Genomic DNA, 27,765 nt, shown 5'->3' with positions numbered 1-27,765 from the left:
GTTTTATGATACATTATCATCATTAACCAGACTTCTATGAAATGATCAGTTGTGACAAATAGTTTTGAGACAGTTCCTCCACTACTCCTTAAGACTGGGGTGGTAGATGTTAGGGATAATATTCATTTAGCCTCCTGAGCTATCTAGGTAGACTTGGTCACCATGCCAGCTCCAGCAGCCTTTTGGTCTACCGCTTTGATGACACCCACAGCAATTATCTGTCTCATATCATAATAGCAAGATGTCCCAGGGAAGAATAGAGAAACCTTCAGTATACATGGGCTTGCCTAGAACTGTGTCAATGATGACACAATCACCAGGTTTCCAAAATTTAGGTTCATTTTTCAGCTTCATAGCAGAACAATGATCATTGTTTTCTTTCTGCTTAGCTGACTTGTAAGAAATGTGAGCTACCTGTTCAGTACAGGGGCATAATCAGCACTGACTTGGTCGGGATAGTTCAGGATAATCACTGGTCAGTGAAGCTAACTGCTTCCATTTTGTGTCACTTTTGCTTCATCAGCAACATTGCCTGACAAACATGTAGTAGGAACTCCTTATCTGTAAGATTAGAATAATAATTCCTGACTTAGCTATTTTGTGATTTTTGTTAGGATAAAATGAAAATCTATGTGTATACTTTTTTTTTTTCCAAATTGTAGAGTTCCATATAAATGTTAATGATTATTATGCATTTTCATTCAAAACTTCTACTAAGATCTTATAGGCTATAAGAAAGGTTTCTCAAGGATCTCACAGTGTGGTAGGGTGCCAGATATCAAAACAAAATCTCCATATAGTACAATGTTTTAAGTGCATTAATTAAGAGATATAGAAGAGTAACAGGAGAGAAGTACCTTAGACTTCCTCACAAATTATAATGGTTCCCCAGAGAGGAGGTGTTACCTGAGATGAGGCTGAAAATATGAGTAGGAGTTTGGCAGGAAATAAGAGAAGGACATCTGAGAGAGTGAACATCATATACCAAACACACAACTTGATGCAGGGGAAATTAATATATTTGGGAATGACAAGAGGTTTAATCATCTAATATATGAGACGTGAGTGGGAAAGGGAACCAAAGAAGTCAGAGCTTATTAAGAAGAACTTTGTGCTTAGCAAAGAACTGGGATATAGAGTCACTAAAAGATTTTAAGTATGGGAGTGACATAAACATATTCTCCTATTAAAAGGATTTTTCCTTCTTGAAAAAACAAATTACAGATGTCTGTATGAAAGAGAACTGGAGGAAAGAGAAATAGAGACACCTCTTAGGAGGCTCTTATGGTATTTCAGATAAGAGTGAATAGTTTATGTTTTCAGGCTTATTTATCTCCATTAAATCCCTCTGTTATAAAAATCTGGCAAGTCACATGACTTTTGGAATGAGATTGTGGAACAAGTCTGGCAAGTACTTAAGTACTGGGGATTGAACCCAGGATACTCTACTGAGCTATTTCCCCAGCCTTCTTTTTGTTAGTATTATTACATATTTAATATATAATTTTATGTCAGAGATAGACATTTATTTTATTTATTTATTGTACTGAGAATCAAACCTAATACCTCACACATGTGAGGCAAGTGCTGTACAGCTGAGCCACAACCCCAGCCCTTATTTTTTATTTTGAGCTCTACGCAACCACTAATTTACTTTTGTACTATAAAGATTTTTCTTTTTTGGATATTTCACATAAATGAAATCATGCAACACATTGTTATTTTTTACTGACTTCTTTGACTTAGCATAATGTTTTCAAAGTTCTTCTGTGTTGTAGCATGTGTCAATTCTTCATTTCTTTTTATTGTTTGAATAATAGTTCATTGTATGCATGTAATACATTTCATTTATCCATTCACCAAATAATAGCCATTTGGACCATTTCCACTTTTACATAATAACTATGAACATTTTTTGTGTGGACAAATTTTTGTGTGAATGTATGTTACCATTTTTCATGAACATATAATGAAGAGTAGGGGATAGAATTATACTTCAGAATAGAATTGCTGGATCATGTGGTAACTTTTTGATTAGCCTTCTGAGGAATAATCAACATATTCTTCATTTTTGAACATTCGACGTGGAATATTTGAGCATTTAAAGTACTGATAGTTTTGTAGTTTTGGTAGGTTTACTGTTTGTTTTTATCATTAGACTATATTCTAATCATCAGCAAGGTATTTGTAAAGGATACTTACCGAATAATATTTTATCATTCCAATGTTCATTTTTAGAATGATTTTATTATTGAATTGGTAATTTGTTTTACCTTGCATAAAAAGTCAAAAAATTTTGGCTCATACTTATTGTATGACTGTATTTAGTTGTTAAATGATGTTTCATGTATTTAATGGAGATCATGTTTTGACATGTTTGGGATGGATACTTTGGGCATTATATTATAATATCTGAGTATTGTCACAGAGGGTCTTGATTATTCCAAATGAAACCTATGGGTATTAGATTAGTATTTGGGCATGTCAGTACAGTAAGATATGGACAAATGTATGCAATTCAGAAAATAATAAAAATTCTGAAGAAAATGAATGGACCATATTTGAAAGCATGATAATATATAAATTGACTAAATTTTATAGTTAAAATAATGGTGAAAAGAATAGTAGTATTTATTCGTGGATATGAGGAGCTTGTCAATGTCAAAAAGGAGAAATCTTGGTCCCAAAATTACTGAGAAAAAGGAAGTTATAGTCTGAATTAGTTTTTTGAATAATGAAGGTTATAAAATCATGTATTAACTTCTAGGAAAAATAGTTTTAATATTTTGGTTATCTAAAAACTAAAATAGAAATGTCATTTTTATCTAAAAATAAAACTTCAAATTTTATTTTTATTTAAAATAAAGATGACATTCTTTTGAGGGTCAGATTAATAGGAGATAGCCTAATGTATTCTTTAAACATCAATTCCAATTTACCTGTGAAAGAAATCTGCTTGAAATTATAAATCCTCTTTACATTTTACATTTCTCTTTGCTCACATTTAAATTATGAAAGATATAATGTTGACTTCTATTGAGCTGTTTTTCCAACCTTGTATCTTTGAGGAAAGTATAGGTATTTTCTTCTTTGTAGTTTCCTGGCTAAACTCATAAGAACAAAAATATCTAGAAGCAAGTGTGCTAGACCCTGGTTTATAATAACTCTTTGAAGTAAGTTTAATTAATCACATTTATTTATTTATTTATTAATACTATTTAGTTGTCAATGGACCTTTATTTTATTTATTTATATGAAGTGCAGAGAATTGAACCTAGTGCCTCACACATGCTAGGCAAGTGCTCTACCACTGGGCCACAACCCCAGCCCTAATTACTTCAGAAACTAAGGCTCAACAGACCTAAAGGCTGAATGCAGTGAATTCATAAAACAAATACAGAGTAGAAGCTATATTTCAGAGATGGGAAGTTGTGGCCTAAGATTTCTCAGATACAACTTTGTGGATAAAGTGACTGTTAGGTCTATATTTAAAGGACAATAGTATTTGGATTATTGGAAGAGAAAACTGAATATGTCTCAATGTAAATAGCATGAGTGACGTTATGAGAATAGACAAGAATAAGCACGACATTCGTAGTGAAGTTTTCTAACCAGCCTCTTTAGATTGCTGGTAGAAACCCTCTCTATTAATCCACTAAAACTCAAGTAGAAGCATAGGTATTTGGAAGCCTACAGAGAAGTCTTACAGAATATAGGAAAATCAAAAAGGCAGGTCTAAGGAAAAAAAACTGGGATTAGCTAATTCTGATCTGTGCGGTCAGGGTTACTTACTTCTCTACACATGTACTTTCTATCATTATTTCCTTAGGCCTACGGCCATAATGATCACCCAACTCAACAATAACTTTCCCTGTTTCTATCAGTTAAAATGTCCATATGAGAAAGAATCTGATTAGATCATAGCATCTTTTAGAGGCAAATATCACATAGTACAAATTTCCGATTATATGTTGGATCACGTTTGTTTCAGATAGCTTTTTTAGGATATCTGTAATACTGTGAATTGAACTCATTACCTCTGCTTGCTAACGGACCTACATGCCTAGTCCCCATGTTTCAGACATCTTTGATCATAGGGATGGGGTCATTGTGGCCCACTGTTAAGGAACAAGGATTTTATTAGCAGCAAGAAGTGCTACCTGATGAATTAGCTGGATTAAAAAGGGGAAGCATGGGTGAAGAAGAAGGAAAAAATAATGGATCATGGATCTTCCTACTCCCTGGTTGGGAGTGAAATATGAGCAAGTGGTCTTTGTAGATATTAAAATTTAAAAGTTTAGAAAAACAAAGAAAATTGAGAGTATAGATGAATCATAAATGTAATCATTAGAGAATAAAATTATATAATGTTTATTATAAAACAATTATAAATCTGTGCTTAAAATTTTGGCATGAGTGAGGTGTATTCTAATATGAAAATTTAGTTTTAGAAATATTCTGCTTTCATGTTTTTATATTTTCTTTTTTAAAGAGAGAGTGAGAGAGGAGAGAGAGAGGGAGAGAATTTTTTTAATATTTATTTTTTTAGTTCTCGGCAGACACAACATCTTTGTTGGTATGTGGTGCTGAGGATCGAACCCAGGCCGCACGCATGCCAGGCGAGCACGCTACCGCTTGAGCCACATCCCCAGCCCCGTATATTTTCTGAGTATGAGAAAATGTGTAGATTTTAATGTAAATACCTCTCTCTAGTCATTAAGAAAACAAGGAATAAATATTATATCTTTCCACTGCTTATTTAATTGCTTACTCTCTCCGGGCTCATCTACATATATAGCCCTCCAAAAGGCCACTGTCTCCTGATTCTATACCATATTCTAATACCTGGTACCAAGGTGACTGTTACATAACTCAATTTCTTGCAAGTAAGAATCTGTTTAATTTGGTTTTGATTAGTTTTCTATTATGGTTTCAACCTACTATATAAATCCTTTCATTACATCTCAAGTACCTAGCATTTTCATGTTTTAATAAATGCTTTTTGAAAGATCAAATATCTGATATTTTTATAAATGTTTAAATTTTGTGTAATTGTATAATCACTTGTGGTATCTAGGTAAAATAACTTTGATATCCTTAATCGAGTTGAGCATACAAAGGAAAAGACTAGCATTTGGGTTGCATACCAGGTGCCCAGCTAATTTAACATTCCTTATCTATATTTTTTTGTTTATACTGGAAGGTTAAGAATATATGCCCCTGAAACCTACAGGAATTCTATAAATTTTGTACATCTGCTCTCACATCCATGGACTATATAAAAAGCCTGGATTCTGCTAGTGTAAAGTAGTGTATATGTGTGAATGTGTGGACAGACATGTACAGATGTGTATGTATAAAGTAGTAATCATATATGTAGAGCAATGTATACATATATATGCTAACATTATAAAATTGTAGTTAGAATGACTAGGGATTGTAAAATCCTTTGCTTTCTTATAAATAAATTACTGGGAAGCCAAATAGATCAATGTTTCTCAAACCTCTTTAGCAAATACCTCGATATTTTTTTAATGGATCCCATTATGTGAATTTTATGACCTCTAATGATCTATGACCCAAAGTTTTTAACTTATTTTGCTCTAAGTGGGATTAAAGAATTCAATAAATAGGAAGGACTTAGAATTTTAGAGTTGGTAACCAGTGTGTCTTGTATATTATTTATATTTGCTTTGCCAAATGAATAGTAGGTTCTTATAGAATTCTGATATGAATTCTATTTATATAAGTATATGGAATACCAAATTTAGCTTAACTCTTAAAGTCCTCCCGATACAGAATGTCATCAGCATATTGGAAGGACAAATGGAAACCCAGACAAAAATGTTTTGTTTCTGTTCCTTTTCTTGGATGTCATCTTTTCTCCATATTAAATTCTTTCCTCTCTAAATTTGTTGAGAATTTATAGCAAGTATATATTTCTGGTCTCTTTCTGCCAGTAATAACTGGACTTACAATGTTGCAAATGGAACAAAACCCTTGAGTCCTACAAGGGATATTTTGGTGGAGAAATTTGAGAAGTAATGAAAGATCTAATGAGTTATTTGAAGTTATCTTCTGAGTGAATCATTTAAATAAATAGTTTTAAACTCATATAATATTCATTTAATGAAATCCCCAGTATTTTGGTGATGGTAAATATAGTCATTGAAGAAAACATACAGCACAATAAAAGTTTCAGTTCCTTTACAGAGGAAACTGCTGACTCAGATAACTTCTTGCACATCAGTCTTCCTTTAATGAGGTAGTATCTGCCCTATAGCTGCCAACTCATGCTTTAACAGTTTTAACTGTCTAGTTACCCAATATTAGGCTTCCCCACTAAGCAAGAAGATTTCAGTGTCTGAGAAAAGATATTATCATTTACATCAGTGCAATGGAACTTTCTAGAATATGGTGTACTCTTTAGCACTTGAAATTTTACTCATGTAATTAAGTTTCTGCATGTGTTTAATGGATTCCCTATTGAACAATGCTGATTTATATATTGTTTGGGTACCTTGATTTTGGTTTTATCAAAATTGCTTGCTGTCTAGTTACATGTGGTCCTTAAAGTGGTATAAAATGTAATGAGTGGGCCTGATTTTTTTAATCCAGTTGAAGATATAACCACAAAGAAAAAACTATTTAAAATGACTTCTCAATATTATAGTTTGATTATATATCTCTACTGGACTGTATTCTGAGAATTAAAAGAACTATGTTTGTTGTGTTAGTGTTGCTATTGTTTTTGTGAACTTATAGTTATCTATAAGTCATAAATCAAATGAATAATTAATTTTGTGTTGAGTTCAAAAAGTTAAAACTGAAATTTTTGAAGATTAAAAGCAAAGACTTGGGGCTGGGGTTGTGGCTCAATGGTAGAGCACTTGTGTAGCATGGGTGAGCCACTGAGTTTGATCATCAGCATCACATAAAGATAAATAAATAAAGGTATTGTGTCTACAACTAAAAAATATTTTAAACAACAACAACAACAAAAACCCAAAGACTTGGGCTGGATTTGTGGCTCAGTGGTAGAAAGCTTGCCTAGCTGTGTGAAGCACTGAGTTCAATCCCCAGCACCACATAAAAATAAACAAATAAAATAAAGGTATTGTATCCATCTACAAGTAAAAAATATTTTTTTAAAAAAACAAAAGATTACAAATGTAAAAATTGATATAATAAAAAATTGGTAGTTTTGAGTTTGAATTGAAAGTGTATGACCTGTCATTACAGAATGAAATTCAATAGTTTTCATTCAGAAGTTGTTTGTGTTTATCATTTGAGCATAGCTTCATAATTCAGAAGTTTTTAATAAACAAGTTCACAATAAAAACTTTTTTTGAAAATGTAATTCTGTAAAACATTGAAAAAATCTACTTTAACAAAGACATTCCCTGTGCATTTTCTAATGGTATTCAGGTTTTACAATTATAAACCTTGTTTTATATAAAGGTAAAAATACTTCAAGAGGTTGTTCACTGTTTTTACAATGTGATAGAAGGTTTTTATTTTCTCTGTTAAATCTGGCTTTAAGAGAGAGTGACTCCAAAGCCTTGAATATGGGGAGGAAGGGGAGAATGTGAAAAGTGATATTCAGGAGTTCTAGTGCCAAAGATGCATAGGTGGAGAGGTGTGTTTGGGAAGAATCAGAGAAGGAAGGCAGCTGGCACCAGAAGTAATTGGTCTGGAACACTTCCACACCTCCATGGAGGCACTGCATTATGACTGCAAACACCCCCATTACCTTGCCAGACCATACTCTCTGGTGGTAAAGGTCACAGCCAATTCCTCCACAGCAGGTTCAGAGCTTCAGGAGAGGCCAGGGTGGGGCCCAAATTCAAGTATTTTTTACTGAATTATTTTATGTGTAAAATTTGATAATTTTAAAATAGGTTTGATAGGATACAAGCCTCAGTATCAGGATTTTACAACTTAATAGTTATAGCACTGCTATATTTCTTGCTTTTTTTTTCTTTCTTATTCTGGAGATTTATTCCAGGGGTGCTTCTGAGCTTCATCTTTGGTCTTTTTTTATTTTGAGAAGGGGTCTTATTGAGTTGCTGAGGCTGGCCTTGAACTTCTGGGTCATCCTGCCTCAGCCTCCAGAGTTGCTGGGATTATAGGCATGTACCACTATGCCTGCATTGTTTTTCTTTTGAAATACGATGTATTATTTTAAGGCACATAAATACTACATATTTTTATTTATTCAGCAAATATACAGTAAGCAACTATTTTGGGTGAAGTATTCCTCCAAGTCTCTATAGGAGATATATGATAAGATATACATGATTTCTATTCCATAAACTTACAGGTTGTTAGGTAGATTTTTGCAAGTTTATAATTAAAATAAAGAATAAAGTGCGATAAGTATAAAGAAAGAGGCACTGATACAATGCTTTTAAAAGATAGAATTTGGAACTTTTGATTTCTTCAGATTATCATTAGTCACAGTAGTAAGGGTTTAGAATCTGACTTTTAGCTTTGATAATCAGATAAACATCATTGGAGTGTAATGTTGGCCTGGGGTTTGAAGAACCGGGAGAATTTGATATGTGGATATGGGGCAGGAGTGAAGAACATTGTTAAGGAGAGGAGTACCACAGGAATTGATCCCAGGTTTTGGGAAATTGTAGTATAGGAACCAGGTCATGACTAGTTCATTTGACTGAAGCATACAGAGAAAGTAAATTTTGAGGGCTGGGGGTATAGCTCAGTGAGCCTAGCTAGCATGAGTAAGGCCATGAGTTTCATCTCCAGCATTGATTGGGGGCATGATGAACAAGTTTTGAGAAGTTAGAAAAATCTGTAAAGTCAGCCTAAGTAGTTTGAGTTTGATTCTGTTAATGTGAAGAAGGGTAGGGAAGAATAAATATGTGCTATCACAATTTTTTTTTTCAGAGAGTTCAAGGGGAGAGAAGAAATATTTAGATGACAAGTCAGGGGGAGGAAAAATTGGAAAAAAATTAGATACTAATAATAGCTGTCTTTAGCAAGAGATAGCAATAAAAGATAATAGAGAATTTTGACTTCTATTATGGTAAGATGAGGTTTAGGTCAGCAATAAAAAAAGAATGATTTTATGACATTTGCCAACAAATGGGTGGATCTGGAGATTATCATGCTAACTGAAGTGAGGCAGTCCCCAAAAACCAAAGGTCTCATGTTTCATCTGATAGGTAGAAGCTAACCCACAGGAGGGGAAGAATAGAAATGCAGTAGATTAGACAATAGGGAATGGAGGAGGAAGAGGGGAGATAAGTAAAAGAAGAACAGTGGAATGAATTTGACATAGTTTTCCCATGTACATATATGAAAATAGTGAATCCTACCACTGTGTACATCCATAAGAATGGGACTCTTAACTAGAATAAGATGTATTCCATGCTTGTATAATTATATCAAAATGAATTCTGTGGTCATATATAAGTAAAAAATAAACTTCTCCATGTTAAGTAACCTTACAGAAGTTTGGGCAGATTCTATTGCTGTTTTGGGGAACTGTAGTTAAATTTTTGTATAAAATATTGGACTGTTCTCTAAGGCTTGGACTGAAAAGTATAACAAAGAGATGTGAATACTTTGTTTCATCTATTTATTTTGTCTTTTTTGATTCACATATTCTCAGGTAAGGGTTCCTACCTATATGTAAATGTGCTCACAAAAAGAATTACAATGTGGATTTTGCTGTACATTATTTTAAACCCTAGAACTTATGAAATTTTTTCATAAGTCTAGGAAAATATTTACAATTTTTAGTGCCCTTCATATTTTATGATTCTTTTTGTTAATGGTAACTGGAATGAAGCTCCAGATTTGTGACTAATTCATCTCTTCTTGGACCATGCTGGGAAATGATTGTGAGTCATCTTCCTGCAGTATCTTCAGGGACAGATTTTATTTGGTTGTGAAGAATTTTTCCTCTGCCATATTTAAATTTCAAGGTTATTTTCCCCCTTGGCAGGAAATAAAAAATAATGGCATTTAATTTTTGTATAATAATTTTTTTGGAGGGACCCGGGGATTGACCTCAAGAGCACTCAACCACTGAGCCATATCCCCAGTCCTATTTTGTATTTTATTTACATACAGGGTCTCACTGAATTGCTTAGCACCTCACTGTTGCAGAGGCTGGCTTTGAACTCACCATCCTCCTGTCTCAGCCTCCCAAATCACAGAGATTATTGGTGTGTGCCACTGCACCCAGCTGTGTACTAATTTTAATGTAAAGAATTGGAATAGTGGGGCTGGGGTTGTGGCTCAGCAGTAGAGTGCTCGCCTAGCATGTGCAAGGCCCTGGGTTCGATCTGCAGCACCACATAAAAATAAATAAAGATATTGTGTTCAACTAAAAATAAATATTAAAAGGAAAATAATTGGAATAGGCAGCTCAGGAGGATGAGGCAGGAGGATACCAAGTTCAAAGCCAGCCTCAGCAACTTAGTGAAGCCCTAAGCAACATAGCAAGACCCTGTCTTTAAATTAAATATTAAAAAGGGCTGGGGATGTGGCTCAGTGGTTAAGTGCCTTAGGTTCAATCCCTGGTACAAATTTTTCACAAAAAATAAAGAATTGGAATAGACTGAAAAGTATGAATAAAAATGCAGTTCATTTAATTTCACCATTCAGAGATAACCATTGGTAACATTTTGGTGTATTTCCTTTCAGGCTTGTTTTTTCAAGATATATATATATTATTACACATAATTAGTACACTTAGTACACATAATATATATATATATATATATATATATATATATATATATATGTGTGTGTGTGTTTTAAAATTTTTTATTTATTCTTTTTAGTTATACATGATAGTAGAAATTGTACCATACATAACATATCATCCATACATACATACATGACTTTCCATTTTTGTGGTTGTACATAATGTGAAGTTACACTGCTCATAAAAGAACATAGGAAAGTTATGTCTAATTCATTCATTCTACTGTTTTTCTTATTCCCATCCACCTTCCTTCCCTTCATTTCCCTTTGTCTAATCCAGTGAACTTTAATTCTTCCCTCCCACCCACCGACCCTGTTATTATGAGTTAGCATCTGCATATCAGATAGAACATTCGGCCTTTGGTTTTTTGGGCGCTTAGTTTATTTCAGTTAGCAGGATAGTCTCCAGTTCCAGCGATTTACTGGCAAATGCCATAATTTCATTCTTCTTTATGGCTAATATTCCATTGTTTATATGTGCCACATTTTCTTTATCCATTCTTCTGTTGAAGGTGACTAGGATGGTTTCATAGCTTAATTATTGTCAATTTAGCTGCTATAAAGATTGGTGTGGCTGTGACACTATAGGATTCTGATTTTAAGACCTTTGGTATATGCTGAGGAGTGGGATAACTAAGTCAAATGGTGGTTCTGTTCCAAGTTTTCTGAGAAATCTCCATACTGCTTTCCAGAGTGGTTGCATCAACTTGCAGTCCCACCAGCAATGTATGAATGTACCTTTTGCCCCTCATCCTCATGAACATTTATTGTTACTTGTGTTCTTGATAATTACCATTCTGACTGGAGTGAAATGAAAAGCTCAGTGTAGTTTTAATTTGCATTTCTCTAAATGCTAGGGATGTTGAACGTTTTTTCATATACTTGTTGACCAATTGTATTTCTTTTATGAAGTATCCATATCATATATTTTTACACAAAGTTAGATCATATATTTATGTTTTGCCCTTTTTATTTATATCATGAATGTTTTCTTGTATTAGTGTTAGAAAATAAGTTTTTAAATAGTTATATGATCTCCACTTGAATAAATATTTCAGTTTATATAACCAACTTCCTATTTGTTGTGTTATAGAAATTATTCTAGATTTTGATGGGTTCTTAGCTCTTTTATTTTTATGTATTATTGTTTTCTTTTTCTGGCTCTTTATGATATTTTAGCAGAAGTAAGAAAAGGCTGAATTAGAAACTAAGTTTTTTATGTTTCTTCCATTCTTCCCCCACTTTTAAAAATATTTATTTTTTTAGTTGTAGGTGGACACACAATATGTTTATTTCATTTTTATATGGTGTTTTGAGGATCAAACCCAGAGCCTCATGTGTGCTAGGCAAGCATTCTTTCACTGAGCCATAACCCCAGCTCTCCTTCCCCTTTTTAAATTTTCATTATTATCATTTTTATGTGTGCAGTTGATTGAACCTAGGGCCTTGTACATGTACCACTGAGCCACATCCAATTTCTCTGATTTTTTTTAAGTTATTTTCTGACACATTTTAATTGTCCACAGTGTCTGGTCTACTTCACCATTTATTTTTAAAGGATTTAAATCCAGAATTTAATATAATGTTCTAATATTGTCAAATTATAACAAAATGATTTGTGTTAAAGAATGAGGTCAAACTTTTGTCTCTATAATACCTTTTTTGTTAAAGCAGGTAACTTATTCTGTCCATGTCTGTCTTCTGATTTATGAAAATTATTAATAATTATAAAGAAAATAATTACACTTGGAGTTTACTTGGTATAATTAAAATAATGGGGTGAAAATACATAGCATAGAACTTGGTGTGAAAAATATGAGCTTCTCCATAAAATAGTGTAGTGGTGGTGGTGGTAGTGTATATACACACACACACACACACACACACACACACACACACATTTTGGAGGGTGATTTTGCCATTGTTATGTTTGTTGTTCTTTTGGCCCTTTGTATAACTTTGAACTGATTTTTAAGTGTTTTAGTATTCCTAGTTGATTATTGATTTTATTTTATCTAGCATAATAAATACTTCACTAAAATTGTTTCACTGGAAATTTGGATTTGGTGACTGTATTTTAATTCCTTTTCAGATTTAAAAAAAAATGTAAGCAAAAATTCAAGGGTTTAGAATGTAGCTCAGTGGTAGAGTACTTGCCTAGCATATATGAAGCCCAGGTTTCAATCCCTTAACATTGAAAAAATTAAAAAGGTGAATAATAGGACCAGCATCTTCATCATCTTAACCTTCAAACTTATTTTTCACTTTCTTAGTTCTTTTAGAGCATATTAATAAGAATGTCATGAAAACAATTATCTTGATTATGAAGTGTGTCTGTAGTTTCCCTTTAAGAGATATGTTCATTAAATTTCATTTGATCAAAATTATTGAGCTGTTAAAAGAGGAAATGCATGTATATGTTATCCATGAGGTAAGTAGAGAGACTTTGTGGACACTATTGGTGCTTTTATATTTTATCTTAAATGTAATTGCAGTATTATTGAAGGATTTAAACAGAAGAAGTGTCATTGTTTATATTTTTAATAATGATTACTTTGTGAAGAATGAATTTTAGTAAGGAAGACAGGGTACTGGTACAAATTTATACATAAGATCAGTTAGGAACCTTAGCAGTAGCCTGGACTATAGAGCAGGGACTGACAAACTTATTCTTTTTTTTTTTTTTAAGAGTTCAATTAAACAGTTTATTAAAGACAATGTTCAGCTGGGTTGTAGCTCCTGCCTGCAATGCCAACTACTTGGCCCAGGTCAGAGGATGTCCAATGCAGAGAGCAATGGCTAAGCCTCTGGCAGTTCCCCACAATCCCAGTCTCCCTTGGGGGCCCTTTGGAAAGGGAGAAATTAAAGGCACAGGGAACCCAGGCAATACTGAAAAGTCTGTAAATATCTGAATTCCCTCTGTAGCTGAGGGTTAGGATTGGACATTTCCCCAATTGGAACATGAATGTCAAATCTAGTGACCACTAGAAATTAGGCATATTGAAAATAGGCTAGAGTTAGGGGTACCCAGTAATAATGCCTCTAGGGGAAACCACATTCCCATTTCATCCCTGCATGTCCTCTTTAGTGGGCATCCTAGTAGCCTAATAGGGTCCATGAGACCAGGGTTCTCTACCCCTACTGGCGACTCAATAAGCTAGTCTTATCTTCATGTGAACAATTAGCTGGGGCCAGGGTGGGTATGCTCAAGGCTGTAATCCCCAGAGGACTGCAGCAATAGTAGGCAAGCCTGGACAATTTAGCCAGACTGCCAAGGGCTGGGATGTGGCTCAGGGATTAGCACCACTGGGTTCAGTTGCAGGAACCAAAGGAGGAAGAATTAGCTTACTCTGGGGGCATGAAGTCTTATTGAGAGCTGGACATTGGTGCAGAAGTCACAGACATCCAGAAGTGCGGCTGTGGCAGGTCAAAAGGCACACTGGCTCCTAGAGGCCTCCACAGAGAGCATGACAAACTTATTCTTAAAGGATCAGATAATAGTTTATTCTTTAGAGACATTATATGGTATGACACATGTATTCTGCTGTTGAGGTGCAAAAGCAGTCACCACTAATATAAGGAAACAAGTAATAATTCATTTACAGAATAGGCACTCTGCCCATTGACTATTGATCAGGGTGGTGGCTGTGGAGATGGAGAAAAATGGGTCAATTTAGATTTGTGATAGAAGTAAAATCAAGATGATTTGACAAGGATTATATATGGTGGAGGATGGACATACTCATGCTCATCTGCCTATAGGGGACTTCAATTTCACACCTCACATATGAGGCTAGTTTCATGATTTGCTTCCCAGATTAAAGATACCATTACATGGAATTTTCCATCTGAGTGGTATTTGCAGTCCCCCATTTTGATAAATGCCACTTGTATCAACATTCTTTTTTTTTTTAAACCTTCTGTTTAAACTCTGTTCTTTTCATAGACTTCCTTTTTGGCAGAATCACATAATTATTTGATTGGATTTTAATTTTCATTTGTTATTATGGCAGTGGGATCTAGTCCTAAAGTGATATGATAATGCATTGCAGAAATAAATTTGGAAGGCTAGACTGGAGTGAGTGATATTGTGAAAGCAAAATAGAAAAGTACAGTTATGTGAGTAGACAGTTTAAAAAATCTTAGTTGAAAATGGGAGTACAAAAAAGTGACATAACTAAATGAAAATGAGGGTCAAAGAGAAGATTTTTTCTTGTTTTTGAAGATAAGGTATAACTGAAAAGAATCTAGTAGATTGAAAGTAGAGAAGAGTGGGAATGGGTGATGCAGTTAGGCTTCCCTGTAAATTGTGTAAAGACAGTACCACGTCTGAGGGAATTAGGCTGCTTCTTCCATTTTAGCAGGAAGGAAAGAAGGAGAGGATGTTTTCAGTATCAATAGGTTTTAGATTTTGTGAGGGAAATAATCATTTTATTTTAGTATTTTAGACTCCTAAATGAGTTACTCTCCATCCCCCACAGATAAGTTCTTAATTATGAATATCAGTAGAGGCAAACATTCTATTCAATAATTACTTTATTTTGTTCCTATTATTTTTTTGTTCTACTCTGTAAAATATGAAGGTAGAAAAGAAAGAACTGAGCAGCCACAGGGAAATTGAAAAAGGAATAGTATATAGATGACATGATATAGATGATATGATTGCTTGAACCTGTTAGGATCTGGGTATTTGGAATGTAGAATTAGGAATGCTTTTTATGGAGAATAAGATTTAATTTGAAGATAAGTTGTACATTGGCTTGAAATCATGAGTTAAAGACCAGAAAACAGTGAAAGTGACTCATACTTGAAGACGAGGACTCACATTTTGAAGTCATGGTATGTAGGATTGAACAGCTATGCAAGTTATTAAGAACTGGAATGAATAGATATACACTAGATCAGTAATTTACAAACTTTTTTTTTTTTAAACATGGACCCCTTTCTTCAATGGAATAGAATTCTAATGTAAAAAACATAAAAGAAGACTTTGATGGAAGCAGTCTTATGGGCCAGAAACATAACCCCTATTCCAAAGTACTTGGAGTTACCTTGAAACTGCGTGAAGCATTTTCAAGTGTAATCCTAGCAATAATAAGCTATTAAAAACATTTTTATTGATTTAACTGACATCAGCACAAAACAAGTGGGGCAAAAAGATATACAGTGAAAAATACACCCCTGGTCCCTTTGCATAATACAGTAAATACAGTTCCCAGTTTATTATATATATTTTTATCACAAATGAAATCTTGTTTTTTGTATTCTTTTCCACCTTGTTCTTTTCACTTAACTAGTATAAACCTACCTCATTCTTTTTTAAAGCTGCATAGTAACATAATAAAAACAATTAAATCTAATAATTTGTTATTGACAGAAACATATTTTTGGTATTTTGCAATTACAAAGTTGAAATAAATATCATTTACACATATGTCTTTACTTCTACACATCAATGCATTTCTAAGATAAATTCTTTTCAAAACCTTTAAGCAGGAAAGTTAATATCAGAAAGCCAAATCTAATATTGGGATCACTAAGACAAAGTTATTTTTATATGGTTTCCATAGCCTCTTACCCTCTTTAAGTATGTTGTTTGCCCTATTCTGTAAATTCTGCTTCTTCTCCGTTAAAGGAGATGTTGTGTTTTCTTCTTTTCTCTCATTTTGATATGAGGGGATTGAACCCAGGGGCACTCAACTACTGAGCCTCATCCCCAGCCCTTTTTTGTATTTTATTTAAAGACAGAATCTCACTAAGTTGCTTAGGACCTTGCTAAGTTGCTGAGTCTGGCTTTGAACTTGCTATCCTCCTTGCCTCAGCCTTCTGAGGTGCTGGGATTATAGATGTGCATTACTAAACCCAGCAAAGGGATGTTTTTATTTAGTACATTATGTAGTACTTAGACTCTTTGCTTTCTGGACTTCTGAGTGCTCCTATATATTTTACATAGAGTAACATAATTTTATCTGCTACTCTGGGTTATTTGTTTAGTCTTTTATGCATTGGTCTCAGTTGTTTACCAGAACTGTTTTAGATATTCTAATTAGAATTTTAGTTATGTTTCTTAGTTAAAGCTTTAGGTCTTTTGCTTGTTATTAGGAATCTCTTGCATTTGCAGATGAAAGAATTAGTTACATTGTCTCTATTTTTATCTTTCTAACTTTTGTGTCCTTGGGGAAAATTTCTACGTGTAGTAAATATTTAAATTCATGGACTATGCTTATGGCTTCCTTGATCCATAGATGTTAAATCTTCCTTTAATATTCTTATATATCTATTTCATATGTGTTGGGATAAGCTCTTCCCCACAGATATCTCATTGCAAAGGAATTCTTAATCTGTTGGATAGAAAAGAATACTCTGAATAGATTATTTATTGAGCAGTATGAAACCAGTGCTTTACACTTGGATTATTTTCTTATCATCAGGTCTCTTGAGGTATAAGTAAGACAAGAGTAAATTCTTAAAAGATTTAACAGAAATCTATAATTTAGCATGGTACACATTTGGAGATAGAATTAAGGCCAATGAAAGGAAGGAAAATAAATAAAAAACTTGTTAAATATTTTAATCATTGTAAATTGCGTGAGTGTGTGTTATTTGCTCATTTGCAGGAAGTCTTTTTTTAATATTTTTAATTGCCTATGGGCCATTATTTTATTTATTTATATGTGATACTGAGAATCGAACCCAGTGTCTCACACATGCTAGGCAAGTGCTTTTCCACTGAGCTACAACCCCAGCCCTGTTTTTTTTTAATTCATTTTTTTATTTGAACTTGCTATCTTCCTTGCCTCAGCCTCCTGTTGTAATGCATTATAATTCTTATTACACATATAGAGCACAATTTTTCATATCTCTGGTTGTATACAAGTATATACACACCAATTCGTATCTTCAAACATGTACTTTGGATAATAATGTCCATCACATTCTACCATCATTTCCAACCCCATGTCCCCTCCCTTCCCCTCCCCCTCCTACCCCTTTGCCTTATCTAGAGTTCATCTATTCCTCCCATGCTCCCCCTCCCTACCCCACTATGAATCAGCCTCCTTATATCAGAGAAAACGTTGGGTATTTGGTTTTGGGGGGTGGATGACTTCACTTAGCATTATCTTAACATTTACCTGCAGATGCCATGATTTTATTCTCTTTCATTGCTGAGTAATATTCCATTGTGTATATATGCCACATTTCTTTTTTTTTTTTAAAGAGAGAGTGAGAGAGGAGAGAGAGAGAGAGAATTTTTAATATTTATTTTTTAGTTCTCGGCGGACACAACATCTTTGTTGGTATGTGGTGCTGAGGATCGAACCCGGGCCGCACGCATGCCAGGCGAGCGCGCTACCGCTGAGCCACATCTCCAGCCCTATGCCACATTTCTTAATCCATTCATTTATGGAAGGGTATTTAGGTTGGTACAGTTGTTTTTTAACCAACAAGTTTATAAAATTCCAACAGTGACTTGAGAAATAGTTTAATTCAACTACATAATTTTTTTTTTAGGTAAAGAAACTAGTATTGGGGAGAATCTGAATTCATTCCAGATCACAGACTAAACACAGAGTACCTGCTTGTTAGTTGGCTTCTGTTTGATGATGTAATTAATCAACTGTTTACAGAAGTAGTTAAAATGCAACAAGTGACAAAACAATCCATTTTATATACTCATATTTTAGATCACAATATACCACTTAATTCCTAGAAATAACTTTCTGAAAATGTAGATAAATAAAATTTTTATAATTATTTTTCTATGAACACATTATATTCAGAGAATAATTCTGTCTGCAAATAAAGTATTTCCACCTCATCTATTTCCTAAAGTCCCTTAACAGAAAAATTTTTATTGCTTGGTTTCTGTTTTTGTTAAACTACTTAGTGTCTTGAAGTATTATATGTCCAAATGTTAGTTGCTGGAAGTTATCTAAAGAAAGTCATATAAAAGCCTTTGTTAGAACTTTTAGAAAATAAGGGACTTAAATTCTACACAATTTTTCATATCTCTGGTTGTATACAAGTATATACACACCAATTGTTAGTTGTTCTGCTAAGCCAAAAGAAGCAGCATTGTGACTTATTTCCTGATATTCTTCCTAATTATTGCACATATATATGTATATAATTATTACATTTCAATATATATAAATATATCCTCTCTTTATATATAGTAAGGATTCACTGAGTCTGTTTTTGTTCTTTGAATTTCCACAACTTTTGATGTTGTTAGCTGGTAGACTCATTCTTTAAGAAAACTCTTCCAGGAGAAATATCTATGCCTGTTCTTGTTCTTTTTCTTTTGTTTATTTTTTATTTCTGTATTTTTTATTTCTTTAAAAGAGTTAGGGTTTCACTAAATGACTACGCTGGATTCCTGGGCTCAAGCCATTCCTCTCACAGGCGCATACCAGCACACCTAGCTTTTTAAGTCTGTTTTAAGAGTAATTTCTGATTGTCAGTTTAATCTGACAAACTTTAATCTGTTTTAGAGCTTATATTTTTTCACCAGTGTAGGGATCAAACCCAAGGTCTTGCACATGCTAGGCAAGTGTACCCCAAAACCCTTTAGCTATAAATTAAATATAGTTAAATACTGAACTATTTGTGTAACTGAAACAGGGAGATAATATACATTTATTAATTATACATTTTGTAGGCCAACATGGCCTACCTTCCCTAATTGTACCTGTTCAGGTTTATGCCTCCCGGCTGTCAGTATTCATAAACTATGGATTCCAAAAAAGGAATATTTGGCAATACATGAATTTGAATAATATTACATTAACAGCTGATCATTGAATTTTTTATAGTACATAAAATCTTCATGCAAGGAAGAAACTTTTGTGCTCTTCGTTTTCACAAATTCTGATTTTTGTCTTAGAATTGTTACAGATAATTATCATTTTAGTAAAATACAGCAAATTTATGTTACCCAGTTTGAGCATTATGATATACATTAATTGCATACTATGTGCTATCTGTTATAAACAGTTTGAACAAAATGCGAAATATTACACTTCTAGACGTATGTGGACAAAATATTGACTTTGGGTCATTGAAATCAGGTTGAATCATCTTATTCATAGCTATATAAAATTAAAACTTAAAAAGAAGGTTTTGGGAGTTGAGTGTAACTTTTGATTTTTCATCCTTAGCACTACTAACGTTTTGGGCTTGATAATTCTATGTTATTGAGTGTGGGCTGTCTTGTGCATTGAAGGGTATCTAGCCTCTGCCTACTCCATGCTATTAGCTACAAGTTGCTACAATGCCTACTCCATGCAATTAGCTACAAGTTGCTACAATCAAACATGTCTCCCAAATGTTCCTTGGTACCACTGTTTTCAATGATGGAAAAGATTTACAATGAATCAAATCAGTTTTTGTCCCTTCATCTTCTGCACATTTTTCTCCCATGGTTTACAACAAATTTATATCACATTGCAAAGTTCTATGTTAATTTTCAATTGTTGTAACCTTTACCGTAACTGATGAACCAACTTTCTTTCTTTCCTTTTTTTTTCTATTTTTTTAATATTTATTTTTTAATTGTAGTTGGTCACAATTCCTTTATTTATTTATTTATTTATTTATTTATTTATTTATATGTGGTGCTGAGGATGGAACCCAGGGCCTTGCACATGGTAGGCAAACACTCTACCGCTGAGCCACAACCCCAGCTCCCTTTTTTCTGTTTTTTAAGAGATGGAGTTTAGGTTGCTCAGTCTGCCCTTGAATGCCTACTTCAACTTCCCAAGTATTTGGAACTACAGACACACACACCACTCGCCCTAGCTTAACTGCTTAACTTTCTATAAAGAAGTCCAAAATTATGCACTAAAAACCATAATCTCACGAATAGCGTTGAATTAAAAGATATGACTATACATCTTTTATATTCTTCTGTAGGACAGTATGTTGTGGATAGGGAAGTCATGTTAATATAGTCAGTTCTTTTTGATCCTGTGATTCTGGGTTGGTTTTTGATCACATATAACCAATTTTTTGGTGATGTTCAAATATCAAGGAAAGGGATATTCTTAACACAGGGGCTCACAATGAGAGTATTGGTATCAAATCTCAATACTCTGGCCCAGGTTCTTGGATACCTGAATGGTTTTTATTTTAATGAGTATATGTTTTGTAAATTGTCTGAATAACTTAATCTTTTTATTGATTCTTACATATTATGTTTTAATAATAAATAATAACTCAATGTGACAATGGGCTAATTATTTTGTCAAATTAAAATTATTAATTTTTCATTTATATTCGTGTTACAACTTATTTGAAAAGTTTTAAAATACTGTAACATACCTTAACATTGGTACCTAAACATTATGAGGTATTCATTTTAAATTCTTAACACAGATTTATCTGGCTAAAAATATAATGCCATGAAAAAGGTATGCATAACATGTAAATAATTATTACTATTAAATATTCACTTTAACATTAATAATCCCTAAAAATACCTTAAGTTTTCTTTTATTGCTTCTATACTCATTGGTAATTATATAGGCAGATGTTTACTCATTAAAAAACAATAGCTAATGACTATTAAATGCTAGATTCTAAGGACTTTAGCTGCATTATCTCATTTAACCCTCCCAAATATACATTCATATTACTGATGAATAAATTAAAAACTCAGAGAAATTATACAGTTAATAAACTCTTGACACAGTTTTTGCACCCACATAAAAACTTATTTTCAAATATCATACCAAAACAAGATAATCTCTGTTTTTGTTTTTTCAAGATTTAGGTTTATACTCTTTTACTCCAATACATTTTTATTTTTTGAGTGCTTACTATATGACAAACTTTGTGGGTCTCATTGTTGTTTTGTTTTTACTTGGAAATAATTTGTGACTTAAAAAAAATACAGGGTTCACATTTATTTTCCCTAATGTCACTAATGGATCTGGCCATTGTATAAATGTCCAAATTATAGATATCAGGAAATTAATATTGACTCATAGTATTATTGACTAAATTATAGACTTTAAATGAATTTCACCAGTTCATCCCTTAATGTCCTTTTTCTGTTCTAAATCAAACCTAGGATCCCACATCATATTTGAGTCTGTCTCATAAGTCTTCAACGTATGGATGTTCCTCAGTCTTCTTTTCCTTCATGATTGACACTGTTAATGAATACTACTCAGTTATTTTGTTTGTGGTCTTTCAGTATTTTCTTAGGGTTCTACTGAGGTTATACATATTTGTAAGAATACTACAGAGATGATGTGCTCTTCTTGGGGCACCAGAGAATACATGATGTTGATATATTTTATTATAGTGATGTAGTTTATACATTGTGAAGTTACTCTTTCCACTTTTTGTTTGAAAAATGCTTTGGAGGAGAAATGTTGATGTTATATAAATATTCTGTTTCTCCTCAAATTTTCCCTTACTGCTTTCCTTGTTGCAAGTTACTTTACATGATTATTTTATGTATTATTCATAATTACAAAGGCATTGCCTTAACTTTCAAAGTAGACGACTAACTTTCAGAGGTAAGCTTATACTTTTTAGCAGGAACAATAGTAAATAAAATCTGAAAATTTTGGGGCTGGGATTGTGGCTCAGTGGTAGAGTGCTCGCCTAGAACGTTCAAGGCCCTGGGTTCGATCCTCAGCACCACATAAAATAAGTAAATAAAATAAAGATATTGTGTCCAACTACAACTAAAAAAAATATATATTAAAAAAAGTACCTATGAAGATAAGCAGGGGGGGGGGCAATTTATGACCAGTATAAGACAGTAGTACTTTTGCACACATGAAGAATAATTAGCTACCAAGAGATCATATGAGCTAAATATGTATGTCTAAAATCAAAATAGTTAAAGTTACATGTGAATAATAATGAATATAATAGAACTGCTGAGAAAAATGACTGCATAGGCTTGTTTTTAAGATTAAGTCTCTTCTCACTTAAATGAACAAAAAGAACCAAAAGTAGAAGAGAAAATGGTACCTTTACTGAAACTAAAAAAAGCCCTAAACCATATGCAGTGAGCTATAGTTGTCTTTCTAGTTACCAGGACTAAATTTATTTCTCATCTAAACAATATTATATTAATCAACTTTGTATATATATCTTTTTCTACTGGTTCTTAATTTCTACAGATTAGATTCTCAGTGGTAGAATTACAAAATTCAGGCATATACATACAATTGTGTGTATTATGTAGATAGATCTATATAAGTTTAAAAATATTATAGATAACTTTCTCAAGAAAAATAATCCCCAAAAATGTGTGTGTATCTCTGTGTGTCTTTGTGTGTTTATTTTACTACTTATTTTGCCTTCTGGGTATTCCGTACTTTAGTCCTCACATTAGTTTGTTTTCCGTCATTATAATAAAATGCTAGATATAATAAAATTCTAGATGTTAGATAAACTATAATTAAATAGAAATTTATTGAGATCACAGTTTTAGAAACTAGACATCTAAATAGCATGGTACTATTTCTGCCAAGGGCCTCTTTGTCTGCCTCATATCATTACTGATAGTATCATGGTGGGAATATGTACAAAAGAGAGAAATTACATGTCAAGACAGGAACCCAGAGAGTGGTGATAGACTAGACTCACTCTTTTATAACAACTATCTCTGAAAAACTTAACTAGTAGTCCCAAAAGAACTATTTTAAAATAAGACAAGATCAGTGTTTAAATATTGTGTGAAATCCATATGATATGTAGATAATTTTTTCTATATCCTAGCTCCTTTCATCTTTTTTTTTTTTTTAATGGAAACATGGGCTCACTAAGTTGTGATCCTCCTGCCTTAGCCTCCTGATTCACTGAAATGGTAGACATGTATCACTATGCCAGGCTATATTCTGGAGTTTTAATATCAACATCTGCTCTTACAATAAAGCCATGTAAGATTGTATACACACTAGCTAAGTGAAGTAATAAATATGCTTAGAAGTGATTTTGCCATTATAAATGGTTTGCTAAGTCTACTTGAAATCATATTAAAACTTGACTCCAATAAAAACTCTAAAAATGTATTTGCTTTTTTTTTTTTTTTTTTTTGCATGGGAGGAGTGGAGACTCTCTGTATTAGAGACTACCATGCCAGATTCTTGGACACCTAAGACCAACAAGTATATTACTATCTAGATTTAAAAGACAAGAATGCCCTCTATTCAAATATGATATTTTCTTGATTCTTTAAGATAATACAGGAATTGTATTGCAATTGAATAAATAATATTCTTTAAGAAGAAGAACATAATTTTAATTTTCCTAAGTTTTGTGGTATTACACATTTGTGGGAAATTACTATTTAAAACACTGTTAATCTTTTTGGACATAAGAAAACTCTGTAAATCTATTAGAAGAGATTTAGTACACTAAAATTAAACTTATTTCAAACCAGGTGCAGTGGCAGTTGTCTGTAGTCCCCATTACTTGGGGGAAGGTGAAATTAGAGGATCACTTGAGTCAAAAAGTGGAAAACTAGGGTGAGAATCTGTCCACACACACACACACACACACACACACACACACAAATTTAAACTTATTTTATTAATTGGCATTTGTTGTAGTCCATTTTCTGTTACTATAACAGAATACCTGATATTGAGGTCTGTTTATGTCACAATTCTGAAGGCAGGAAGTTCAAGATCAGAAGAGCTTACTTAACTATGTGGAGTGGCTTCCCTTTTACACTTCTCCAAAGAAATAGCCCATTTCCAAGGAAATAAGAATTCACTCACTTCTGCCCAGTCCCAGAAGAAAGGCATCAATTTCTCATAAGGACTTAATCACCTTTTGAAGACCCAACTTCCCAACACTCCTGCACTGTGAAATTTAGCCTCAACATGAGCATTTTTAAGATATGAAAGTATTTTTTCCTTTTTTATGAAAACTATATATTTATAAATTTATAGTTTAAAAAGTAAGCAAAGGATTTATTTTTTTTATTTTTTTTTAAAGAGAGAGTGAGAGAGGAGAGAGAGAATTTTTAATATTTATTCTTTAGTTCTCGGCAGACACAACATCTTTATTGGTATGTGGTGCTGAGGATCGAACCCGGGCCTCACGCATGCCAGGCGAGCGCGCTACCGCTTGAGCCACATCCCCAGCCCAGCAAAGGATTTATATATGTTTAGTTCTTTTGAATAATTTTGAGAATTATAATACTGAGAATCAGTTTTTTCCCTCTCTTGTAGATATGGATTCTGGAGAACGGTTGCCATCCTCAACAGCCTCCTCTACCACACCAACTTCATCTTCTACACCTTCTGTGGCTTCAGCAGTTTCTAAAGGTGGCCTTTCCACTGGAGCTGCTTCACTTAGCTCTACAATCAACCCATGTGGTAAATATCCTTTATTAACTCAATTTTAGAATGCCATCGTTTTGATCATTTGCATTCTTAATAAAGAGATCTAAATAAAATGTTCTCATGAATTCTGCTGACCTGTTGAATAATGGCTAGGTTAAACAGCTAGTGTTCTTTGCTTTTTCTGGATCTTTCACTGGGATATCCTTGGTTATTTCATGCTTTTCCTGCTTACTGGAAAGTCTCTTTGAGGGATTGAATCTTAATATTGTAATTTGTTTTACCATGTTAATTAAGGAATTAGTAAGTATAAAGTCTCTTTTTAAAATAATAGACCTATGAGGGAATCAAGAAATACAGAAGAGGTCTTGGTAATAAGATTTAGTACTAATGCTGAGGATCTTTGTCCTAATCTTGTTGCTAGTATTTGAAATGACGTTCAGATGCTCCAGCTACCCCAGTTCACAGATATATACTACACTAAGGCAGATATTTACTTAATGGGAAATTAAATTAAAACAAATGAACAAATAGCAACAACAAAACCCTAAACTTGATTAACTCATTCATTTATTAGCAGGAAGCATTTTAGCCTTACTTTTTTTATCTTGTAGAATTATTTCATGATTATAAACAGTTGAACTAAATAAACATCTTACTTTTTTTCAAGTTAAAATTTGTGATTTTATATAAGTAATACATAAAAATATGGAATATTTGCTTAAATATCCTAGCAAATTATTAACTATATTTTTTCAGTTATTTTTGTTTTTTAAGCAATAAAATAAAAAAGGATGCCATTGAATTTATCATAGAATGATGTTCTTAGTGATTACCAAATAACTAAAATGACATATCTTAGAAATCAGTATAACCCTTCTTGTATACCTTGTATAGTCTTCATCAAGTAATCTAACAACTTTGTCCACATTTTCCTTATACATAAATGATGTCTGGGTTCTAACATCAGTGATGATATGCTGTGCTAAAATACAGTGATGCCACAATTTATTTATTTATTTATTTATTTTTTAAAAGAGAGAGTGAGAGAGGAGAGACAGAGAGAGAGAAATTTTAATATTTATTTTTTAGTTCTCGGCGGACACAACATCTTTGTTGGTATGTGGTGCTGAGGATCGAACCCGGGCCGCACGCATGCCAGGCGAGCGCGCTACCGCTTGAGCCACATCCCCAGCCCCCACAATTTATTTTTTACCCAATATTACTTTGAATGATTGCAAACAGATGTATTTTTGTAAATTTTTTCCCTGTTTTTATAACTCCTCTTGCTCTTTCCTTTGCTGTCAACTCCTTTTAATGTATTCGCATCTGCTTTCTTATTTAGTATTTGTTTCTGTTATCCTTAATATAATGGTGTTTCTAGAAACATGTTTTTTTCTTTTTGTTTTAATGTTGAAGGTTTCTGGGTAGTTTTTTTCTCATTTTTCTTAATCAATGATACTGGCATTGCTTACAATCCTGATTACTTATATTTTCGGCACCATTCTTTGTTAGTTGTAATTGGGAGTTTCAGAAAGGATGGAATATACTAAGTTGCTAAATAACATCAGAAATCTTGTAAGAAAAGGGAGTAGTTTTTGCTATTAAAAGAGGGTGTAGAGGTTTTATATTGAGATGCTTATACATTAAATTAAAGTGTAATTTTTGTTTATTCAAAAGTTCACCACTTATTAACACATTAGATTTTAAATACCTACATGATAATATTTTCACTTTCTAGGCAAAATGAGTTTTAAAAACTTTTAACTTTTACAGTGTTGTATTTCATATTTCAAATAGTTTATTCCCACCCAAGGCTACTGAGAATGTCTTTTAAGGTTGCTCAGTTTATTTTCTTATCTTTTCTTGTTTGATTCATTGTTTTTGGCTTATATATTATCTGATAATCTTCCCATTTGAAAGTAAAATCAAGATTCATAATGGGCTCGATTCCTTTATCTTAAACAATTTGATCTCTCTCTCTCTCTCTCTCTTTTTTTTTTTTTTTTTTGCTATATAGAGATAGCAGAGCAGAATTGTCATCGTTTTTTTTTTTTAAGTTGTCGATGGACCTTTGTTTTATTTATTTATATGTGGTGCCGAGAACCGAACCCAGTGCCTCATACATGCCAGGCAAGTGCTCTACCACTGAGCCACAACCCAGCCCCAAATCTCATCTTTAAAATGCCAAAGGCTCAACAATTTTTTTCATGGATCTCTGGTGTTATTCTGTTATTTTACACATTATTTTGTTTAAGAATCTCATTTATTTCTTTGTCACCTTCATTAATGATGTGTCTATAGAAATTCCTTCAAGCTATATAGGATGTAATTTGAACTTGCTTTCATACTTTGAATTACCACCTATTTGCTATTGAATCAATATCTTGTCAAGGTCCAAGATTATACCTGCTTATAGGTTAACCTATTGCTATATTGGATGCTGACAGAAGACATGGATCAGAGATTCTGTTGCTTATGGCACAGCAAACTACATGAGTATGATATTGGCTTTGGTTCTCTATGCCTAAGTTCCACAGGGATGATGCAGATCCCATCATGTATGGGTTTCTGTCATATCTGAGGAACATTGGAATTGAGGAATTGAGTGCTTTTATCGATGAGAGTAAGCTCATTCTTTGCAAGGAGGATGTTTGTTACCGTATCTTTTAAGGTTGCTCACTGCAAATGTCATAGTCTTGAGAATAGC

At 33.1% G+C, this 27,765-nt stretch overlaps 1 protein-coding gene across 7 annotated transcripts in view; it reads left to right on the top strand.

Annotated features, from left to right (window-relative positions):
• Baz2b (bromodomain adjacent to zinc finger domain 2B) overlaps positions 1-27,765 on the top strand; it is a 274,260-nt gene that overhangs the window by 105,118 nt on the left and 141,377 nt on the right. For all 7 annotated transcript variants that reach the window (XM_077802641.1, XM_077802640.1, XM_077802630.1 and 4 more), the window contains one exon: positions 24,945-25,091. In XM_077802641.1, coding sequence (XP_077658767.1) covers positions 24,947-25,091 — 145 coding nt within the window. In that variant the 5' untranslated portion in view covers positions 24,945-24,946. The remainder of the gene's footprint in view (positions 1-24,944; positions 25,092-27,765) is intronic.

Source organism: Urocitellus parryii, chromosome 1, assembly GCF_045843805.1.
Source record: "Urocitellus parryii isolate mUroPar1 chromosome 1, mUroPar1.hap1, whole genome shotgun sequence".
In the NCBI taxonomy this organism is placed as follows: domain Eukaryota; kingdom Metazoa; phylum Chordata; class Mammalia; order Rodentia; family Sciuridae; genus Urocitellus; species Urocitellus parryii.
This window is presented reverse-complemented; position numbering and strand designations above follow the sequence as displayed.